This window comes from Lathyrus oleraceus, chromosome 5 (assembly GCF_024323335.1).
Source record: "Lathyrus oleraceus cultivar Zhongwan6 chromosome 5, CAAS_Psat_ZW6_1.0, whole genome shotgun sequence".
NCBI lineage: Eukaryota > Viridiplantae > Streptophyta > Magnoliopsida > Fabales > Fabaceae > Lathyrus > Lathyrus oleraceus.
This window is the reverse complement of record NC_066583.1, coordinates 548,356,255-548,366,543: the sequence shown is the minus strand read 5'-3', so window position 1 is coordinate 548,366,543 and position 10,289 is coordinate 548,356,255. Positions and strand designations below refer to the sequence as shown.

General features: G+C 26.5%; 1 protein-coding gene across 4 annotated transcripts; it reads left to right on the top strand.

Moving 5' to 3' along the window:
• Positions 1-5,860: 5,860 nt before the first annotated feature.
• LOC127086278 (probable E3 ubiquitin-protein ligase ZFP1) lies at positions 5,861-10,015 on the top strand. Of its 4 annotated transcripts, none has more exons than XM_051027011.1 (7): positions 5,861-6,029; positions 6,283-6,365; positions 7,258-8,026; positions 8,373-8,767; positions 8,870-8,953; positions 9,336-9,503; positions 9,611-10,015. In XM_051027011.1, exons 3-7 carry the CDS (start codon positions 7,258-7,260, stop codon positions 9,755-9,757), a joined length of 1,563 nt encoding a protein of 520 aa, XP_050882968.1. In that variant the 5' UTR covers positions 5,861-6,029; positions 6,283-6,365; the 3' UTR covers positions 9,758-10,015. The 4 variants fall into 4 exon arrangements, with proteins under 4 accessions (XP_050882968.1, XP_050882965.1, XP_050882966.1 ...); XM_051027008.1 differs by having other exon boundaries at positions 7,219-8,026; XM_051027009.1 differs by having other exon boundaries at positions 7,193-8,026.
• The last annotated feature ends 274 nt before the right edge of the window (positions 10,016-10,289 follow it).

Below are 10,289 nucleotides of genomic sequence, written 5' to 3'. Positions count from 1 at the left end.
ATATGCTAAAATTATATTTCCTTCTTTAACATTCTTCCCATTGATACCTTTACTTAACTTTGTCTAATATCAATGTATTTAATCAATTTACTCAAATTCTTCCCATTGGTTGATATCCACATGCCAGCTTTTCTAGAAATTTTTAATACCCTGAGCCCAATTTTTGTTTTATATACTATACAACAATAGCGTTCAAAATACACGAACATTTAAAATTTTCATATTAGATATACTCATAAGAGAGGATAAATTCAGATTACATATTTATGGCAATAGTTTTTTTGAAAAATTCATTGCACCTTAGAATGCCAAGCTAATAAATCAAAAATTAAATCGCCCAATCTCAGATCATTCAATTATATATATATATATATATATATATATATATATATATATATATATATATATATATATATATATATATATATATATATATATATATATATATATAATTATTAAAAAAAAATATATCTATACGGATTGGATTGAACCAAATGACCTAATCTGTTCAATATTCAATAGATTTGATTTTGCATCTAAAACACAATTTCATTATAAAAATTAAATACATCATTAATATAATTTTTATTTTATTTTTTATATTTATTAAAAAATCAATGTATTTGAATAATATATAGATCAAAAATATATTAATTTTTAATAAATTTAAAATATAATTTTTTTATATTAAAGACTATAAGGAGTAATAAATTTAATATTTTAATTAATTTTTAATTCTCATAATTTATTATTTAAAAAATTATATTAAAAAATATTAGGAGGTAATTTATACAAATAATCTATGTATTTTAATATTCAAAACGTTAGGATAATTTAATTTCATTGTGGAAAAATGTGCATTTGAGAAGGAAAGACATATGAAATGGTTTTGGTATAGAGAACGGTGCACATGGGATGATCCGAGGGTAGCTAAGGTATGAGGATTTGTGAGAAAAAAAGTTAGTCCCACATTAATCATTTTATTGCGGCTGAGGGAAGATGGAGCCCACTTTAAATGTTGCGTCATCTTTCTATGTACTCCATTTGAGAGCTAAAGGAAAAAAAGAATATACTTTGGCACTTATTCCATACTTTTCATAATCCCTTTGTATATTTTATGTGCTCATGTACTCTATCCCTATTTTGCGGTATATTATTTTTTTTTTTCAACTCAAATTATATTTTATTGAATTTTATCAATATTTAAAGATTAAGAAAATTAATAACAAGATTTTATATAGATACAAAATTATAAAGATTTTAATTTTTTAGCCTATTGATAAATATTAATATTATTAGACTGAAAATTTTATATTAAATTTAAATTTGAGAATTTAGAATTTATCAAAATAAATTAAATTATAAAATTATGATATGATAAATTATTATGATCTTAATATTTGAGAAGTAAATATAATATGATTAATTTTTCACACAATAAAATGTGTCTATTTCGAATGTGCATAATTACATTTGATATTTTGCATTATTGTTAATTGAGTTGCCTTAAAGAAATAATGTAATAGGATAAATTAAAAATAAATATTTTTAAATAAAATGAAAATTATTGTTAAATAATATTTAATTATAGTTTTGACTTATGTATTGTCTAATTTATAAAATTAACTTTTTTATTTTAAATTTAAATAATTTAAATTTTTTTCTCATATTTTTCATTTAAAATTGACGATGCGTTATTTTTTAAAAGATATATCATTTATAAAACATAACAAGTTATTGTATGATATTTTATGAAATTTTATGGATAAAAATAAAAGTTAAAACTATAATTAAATCTAAATAATAAAAATAATATAATTAAAATGATAATTATTTTGTTCCGCTAAGATTCTATATTGCATATATAAAGATTCTAATAATTAAACTATTCATGAAATTTCAATCATTGGATAAAAAATAACGAATAATAAAGGATCAAATAAAATAAAATATTTAAATTAAAAATTTAAATTATAATAAAAGTTATAAAAATAACTTATTTTTATATCAAGTAAAAAATATTGTTATTACAAAAGATAATTCTATTAGTTGTATATCAATAGGATAATATTTGTGCTACTCTCTTAGTCTTATAGAATACACGGAGATATTAATCATAATTTTAAATAAAAATACAAATAGATGTTATAGAATAAAATAATATTATTATTAGAAGAGATTAATTAAAATATATTGTTGATGTAAAACTACTTTACACTGTCATACAATTAGAATGAATTATTTTGATACATAAAAGAAAGAAACATGAAAGAAGTAGTTATTAAAATAATTTAATTATAATATATATTTTTATTTTTAATTCTATATTTATGTGTCAAAATGATTCATTTTAATTAAATAACAATGTAAAATAGTTTTATACTTATAAATATTCCAATTAATCTCATATTATTCTAATGTTTTAAAATAGAATATATTATACTACTTTATTACATAGATAAATTAAATAATATTGGTCAAAAACAAATAAATTAAATATTTTTAAGATATATATTACATGTGAATGATATAATTATCTATATAATTATATGTATAGTAAAATATTATTTTATTTGGCTAGTAATTGATTTTCTATAATTTTAACCATTAATTTTCGATTTTAGTTTAATTATATTATTTCAATTGAATTTTTATAACAATTACTATTTTAATAAGAAATTAATTGAAATACACTCTATAAAACTACTTTACATTATCATCTAATTAAAATGAATCATTTTGACACATAAATATAGAATTAAAAATAAAAAATATATTATAATTATACTATTTTAATAACTACTTCTTCTATGTTTCTTCTTATGTGTCAAAATAACTCATTCTAATTATATAATAGTGTAAAGTAATTTATAATGTATTCCAATTAATCTCTAAGGATATATATGCCTAGGTCATGCCATATATTTATTTTAAAAATAGAAAATACTTAAACTTTTTTTATAAGTCTACTTAATTAAAAATGATATGCTATATGTAGGGACGGATCTAGGCATTACAAGTTGGTGTGACTAAATATAAAAAAATTATGAATTAAATTATATTTAAAATAAAAAATAATATTATTTAAAATAATATTTTTATAACTTCTATTAAATATGAGAGATTAACAAATATAAAAGTGAGAGAAATTTGAGAGGTGATGACATTGTTTCAAAAATCTGGGTCAGTTGAACCGAAAATATAATGGATCATCGGTCTGATTTGATTGCTGGATCAATATTTATTTTTCTCATACAAAAAGAGCTGATTTGATAATTATTTTTAAAAATAAAATTAAAATATAAGTAAATATTGGTCAAAACTTATTTTAAACAACTTTTACTATTTAAAATTAAATTTATTAGACATTACACTTATTTTTTATTTAATTTTTGTTATAATTAAACTTTGTTCAAAATTTATTTTGATTTATATTATTTTGTTTTGTGTGATGATTATGTTTAAAATTTAAATTTAAAGAAAATATATATAAAATTATTATATATTGAAAATTGAAATTTTGGCCGGTATCATGATTTTTCTAGGGATTGAGTCATCTAGTTTGACGGTTTAATACAACATTAATGATATTTTCACTAACATATATTCTATTTGTATTACTCAATCCGTTTCTTTTTAAGTGTTATTTTTTGACTTTTTACACATACCAAGAAATCTAATCATTGTTGTTACTTTTCACACAATAATTCTTCTTTTACCTATAATATCCTTAATTATATATTATATTCATTTTACTTTTTCTCTCTCTGTAATAATTACCTAGGGTTAATTTTGACAAAAAAACAATTAATACTACATTGAACTTAGCAAATGACAATTAAAAAGAAATATATTTTTCTCAAGAAGAAAGTGACACTTATAAAGGAAATGAGGGAGTACTATTTTTTATTATTTAATTTTTAAATTTTTTCTTGTATGAATAATAATAATAAATAATATTATAAAATTATATATAATTTTTCTTTTCCATACAAAATTAATTATATTTTTTAATTTCTATAAAATATTCAAAAGATTTTACAATTTAAAACATAGAAGAGAAGAGTGATAATATATCTTATCTTTTTCATACTTTTAAATAAAATACTCATAGACATTGATACTAAACAACAAACTAATGTTAATAAAATGACAATTCTTTTATTTTACATGACTAAAATTTACAAGTTAATTAAAATAAAATAATTAGTAAAAATTATAGAAATATTAAAAAAATATTTTTTTTACTAACGTAACACTAATTATCCTACTAAGAAAGAAGTATATTCTTATCCAATGTCCTATTTGTCTCTATCCTATCTTAGTCATCAAATAATATTTTAAAGAAGATAAAAACAAATACAAATAAATAAAAAACTATAGAAAATTTATTTTCATTTTTGGTATTATTGTTACCTTTCTGCATTTTAAGGCCAAAACTATATAGGAAGTGGGTGATAATACCGCCATGCTTCACCACATGATTGGATACCTAATCTCATCAAAGGGACTTTCTCACAGCTCTGAAATTCTTTTTAAAATAATAATTCCAAAACAAACCAAATAGTAGATTCAATTCATGTGATTATAAAATTAAATAATTCAACTTATGTCCTTTTTTTCAGTCAAGAAAGAAAAACTTATGCTCATTTTTTAATCATGCATGCCGCATGAGAAGGCTATGAGTAGTTTAACAAAATTAAACCTATCAAACTTCAAAACCAACCATAAGTCAAATTTCAAGAATTAGTTAAAATTAGTTAGTTGATGAATTGTTACACACCTTATTAATCATCATAATTAAACCTTTGGCTTCATAAAACTATCAAATTAAAGTATATTTATCAAAGTAGTCCTTTAACAAATACACTATTTTATTAAAAAATACTCTACAAACAAAAGACAATTTTATTGGACACGTTTTAACATTAAATTATATATATACAAACAATAATTATCATTTGTAAAATAATATATCCCTTTGACTTGCCTTACATGTGAAATAATTTTTATCTAATGATTTATGAAACATTAAAATCGGGTCAAATTCATAAAAAAACTAGAAGACAAAACATAATAAAATTGTAATTGCTAAGGATAATAATTTAACAATTATGATTAATTGATAATGTAAAATATTTTTATATCAATAATATATATCAATTAAATTCAAATAATAATATTTTATTTAATTTATAAATTTAATTAATATACACGATAATGTAGTTTTTATACTTAAAATAATTGACTTTTATTATATATTATAAAACTTTTTCTATTGACAGAATATATTAATTGTTATCTATTTCTCTTTATATTCTAAACTTCAAAATTGGATATGCTCAAAAGACAAATTAGAAAAAAACATATTACCTAAAATAAGTTATGCCAAAATAAATTACTATTTTTTTTCTAGAAAAAAGAAAAAGTAAATTCCATAATAAAGTGCTATTACCTAAAAAATTGCAAAAATCTAAATATAATAACTATACTTCAAACATTTAATATATATCTTTTGACTTTTTTCATAGTTCATTGTATAATGTATATTTATTAATATTAAAAAAAACTGACAGTATAATATTTGGTACACGTATTTAATCAAATCATATTAAATAACTGAGATTAAAAAGTAACGTACATATTGAAATAGTTTTATATTATTATCTAATTGATTTACATTATAAAAAATATTTTATATTATTGATGTATAATTTTTTTCTTTAAATAAATTTTTTTGAGATATATTTTTATAACCTAAAAGAATTTAAGCACAAATATTAGTAAATTTTTATAATTAATTTATTTTTATTTTTATTATTATTATTATTATTATTTTGCATAATGATGAAATTTTCTCTCCAATGAAAGACACGATCCTCTCTCTTTCATATAATCATATATTTTCATTCTCTCCTTTTCTCTTCTTCCCCTCATACTCTTTTCTTTTTCTCTCTCTTTTCTTTTCTCCTCTTCTTCTCCGATCCTTCATTCTCATCCTACCTGCCTCTCCTTTCTTTCTCTCCCTGGTAATTCTATTTTCCTCCCTCAAATTTTCAATTTTTCATCTTCAATTTCTCTATTTTTCCCTCACAATTTAGGGTTAAAATCTCCCCCATTTGTGTTTTTCGATGAAATTAAAGAACTTGCATTCTTGGGTTGCGCCCACATTTCTCCGATTATGATTTTTGACATTTTTTCCGTTAACCCCATTGATAAATTTGCTTTTTTTAATTAAAAAAATTTAATTTTTTGTTTTTATTTTTTGTGAATTTTCAACAGAGTTAGGTTTGGGATAGTTCATCGTATGTTATATTGATCTCTGATACTCACAAGTTGCAAGCTCTTGTTTTGATGATAACAAGGTACAGTTTGTTACCTGTTCCTTTATTTTTGTTTGGTCGGTGATGATTTTGGGTGGATGATATGGGTTATGTACTTTCTTCTTTCATCATAAACCTGAAAAATAATGGTTAAAGAAGAAGAAGAAAAAAAGGTTTTTTTTTTTAAAATATATTTTTTTACACTTTTATGGGCTTTGATTTTTCATTTTGTTGGTTTTTTTGGTCTTAAAAGATAAATGAGCCTCGGTAATCCGAAGTTTAACGAGGGGGTAAGTTAAACCTCATCAAAGTTATCAAACGACGGGTTTAGCCTTAATTGAAGCTCATTAATCGCTTCAATTCAACCTCTTGGTTTAGTGTGTTTGTTGATTCTTATGATTATAAAGGCTCTGAAATTCGTTACTTTGAAACTTTACATAATTTAATGATTTAGAGGATGTCATTTTGTATATGATTGAAGGAATTTTGTTAGGAGTGACTTGTTTTGACTCGTAATGATATTGTTGGTGTTGTGTTTTGACTTGGATTGCTTATATGCATTTGTTTAGTTCACGCTTGTTTCTCATTAATTCAATGTGTTGTTTCTCAATGAAGCTGCATCTTATATGTTTATTGAATGTATCATAAATGATTTGTCTTATTTATACAACGAACTGGTTTCAGTTATTAATGACTAATGTTGATATGTAAAGTTAGCATGTGTAACATTGACTATATCTTTATGCTTTATCATGCGCTGTAGATTGCTTTTCTGTTATTGTTATTTGGATTTTAATGGATATTGATTTGCTGTAATTATATTTGGATCTTAATCGTTTTTTTTCCTTGCATGCCTTGCTGATTTTAAGAGTTTTCACCTTTCATGGGATATTAGGATTAACTTGCAACAACACATCTCTACATTATGGATCAGATGACGGATTCGGATATGGATCAACAACGGCAAGGCTATTTTCATTCTGAACATTGTGTTCTTATGAGAGGTCCCAGTGTCGGACATCCTAATATCCGATCAGTGGTGACTGCTTCAGGGAACACATCTAATGGCGATTCTCACTATTTACCGGATGCTTATGACAATGCTAGGGTGTATGGGATTACACAATACAACGGCATTCAGCCTCAACATAATCTTGATATGGGCGTTGCAACTGCAGGCAACATATACTATTCTGGCATGAATCCTTCTTCGAGTACCGGTGTTTACCCTCTGCCTCATCGAGCCTCTGATCAGATGCCAGGTTCAAGTACATTCGCAATCTCTGGAGTTTCCTTGGATAATTTCGGTAGAAGCAATGGTTTTGTGGATGACGGAAGAGGTCCATACAAAAGGAAAGTTGCTGAAGGGATAAGAGGAAACCACCAACATTTTAATGCTTCAACTAGTTCTTCTATTGCTCCACCAAATGCAAGACACCCTGACGGGGTTGCTATGATGGATAATGCGCCATTGCCATTCCGCGTCCCTTCGCTCATTGGAGTAGGGCCGCACGGCGGTGCTTGGAGCAGGTCAGGTGAGTCTATTATGATGCACGACCATAACCATTTGATACACGGAAACTATTTGGGGCAGCACTTTCCACCAGCGGCTCCTCCTTGGTTGGACCAGCAAGTGAATAGTAATAGCAATGATGGCCATACTACAGCCTGGAATCCACCTGTTCCAATGCCTTATATACAAGGTAAAGAGATGGTTTTGTTTCTTCTTGTTGAGTTTCTGCGTTTAGTGATTTTTTTCATGACTTGGATGTCGTGTGTGTAATTTGTAACAACATGTATGAAGCTCTTTTCAGGCTTTCTAATGAAAAGTGGAAACTAAGGCTTCTTGGATGTGTTAGTCTCAACCATGCAATGCATTTATGAAAATGAATCGCCTTGTCGATAAATGTGTAGATGTTTTGATTTTGTTTGTGATGTACCTTCCATGGGGTCAATTAATGCTAGTAGACAATGCACTCACTTTTCTTTGAATTTGCTATGTCGGTTATGAGTTTAGGTGTTCTGACTGTTCTCACTATTATTGTCCAGCACCCAATATTAATGGAGGTTCATTAGAGAGTGCAAGTATGGGCTTGCAGAGGTATCACGACACAGCCGGTAACCGAAATGTCCTGAGGTTTCCTCCTCCGCCTCCTCCTGTCAACCAACAGCACCCTAATTATCATCATCCAACACTTCCAATGCAAGGAATAAGAGGTCACAATATCAACTTTCATCCTCCGGTGACTGCAGCTTCATTTAGGGTTCCACCAAATCCTCCTCGCGGTTCTGTGATCCCTCCACCGACTGGTTTTGAGGCAGGTCCTAGGCATATTATCCCTGCACCATCAACAGGCTTCCGGATATACCGACCTCATAGGCTCATGCCAGAGACAGCTCTCGGACATCGAAGCCTACCTCCCGTGGGCTTCCTCCAAGTTGATGTAATATTTCCTATGGCTCTTCACATGATTTCTCCAAATGATTTATTTCCATATGTTACAATTACATTGATTTTGTTACTCAATTAAACTTTATCTGTATAGGATGTTGCCTTAATTGATGAAGTGGGAAATCTGATTGACCATCACCGAGATATGCGCCTGGACATAGAGGACATGTCTTATGAGGTAAGTGCATTGAGATTCAAACTGTGTTTTTCTATCAAGGCTAATGTGATTTTAGATGTTATAGAAAACTTGTAAATACTTTGAACATGTTTGGATTGGCTTAATTCAGCTTATTTATTGGCATAAGCATTTGTGAGATTGTTTGGGAGAACTTAAGACATGTCCATACATTGTTTTCAGCCTATTTTCTTAAGCTCTCCAAGATAGCTTATGAATGCAACCTATAACTTGTTTAAAAAGAGTGATTTTATTTTATCTTATCTTTTGGTATAGAAATAACTTATACATAGGACTTATAATATAACTGACAAGTTTTTGTGCCTTAAGCGTTTCATTAAGTTGCTTATCCAAACAAGGCCTTACACTTGAAGTTTGACTACAGGATCTTCTTGCATTGGGCGAGAGGATTGGCAGTGTAAACACTGGCTTATCAGAGGAAACAATTGCGAATGAACTAAAGACGAAAGTTTATTCAACAAAAGCCACTGCTATTAATCTGGAGGAGGCAGCTTCTGACGATCAGGAATCTGATTCTTGCATCATATGTCAGGTACGATCTTTTAGCAAATGGTTTTATACTTTGAATAAATAATTTTGTAAACATAGCGAGGTAATTCTTCGTTTGATGTATCTTTGTATTTGCATACAATTCCTTAGGAGGAGTTTAAGAACAAGGAGAAGATCGGCATTCTTCGATGCGAGCATGAGTATCACGTGGATTGCCTGACGAAGTGGTTGCTTGTCAAGAACGTCTGTCCTATATGCAAATCAGAAGCCTTGGCTACTGGAAGGAAGGATGCATAGGAAAGGAATCAATAAGTTCCTTCTCTCTTCCTACCTATATATTATTCTTCTTGGATAATTTATTTTTTGGACAGAATTCTTCATATTTTGTTAAGTAATGTAATTTGTATATGTACTTGCACATAATATAGACAGTTCGCAACTGCCCAACTCATTTAATCTGGGCACCAGAACTTTGTATCTATCAACTTGTACAGACTTTGTTCTGTTCGATGTATTTACTTCGGGTAATTATATCGCTACTTTCTTCATTTATTATTTTCATGTGTTTGTTTGTGTTGAAGCTCTCATAATGATCCTTGTGTTTTACATGGTAAATTTTCTCTTCATGTGATGTTGAATGTTTGGTTACCTTTTAGTACTAGATTCATGGATGTGGAACTGTGAATATGATTTATTGTTAACTATATTTGTAGTATTGTTTGTTTTGGTCCTTCAGTATTTTGGGTCACTCACCCCTTTAAAAATAAGCAAATGCATTCTTATTTTCAACTTTATCACCTTAAACTTTTAATCTATGTTTTTTTGGGAA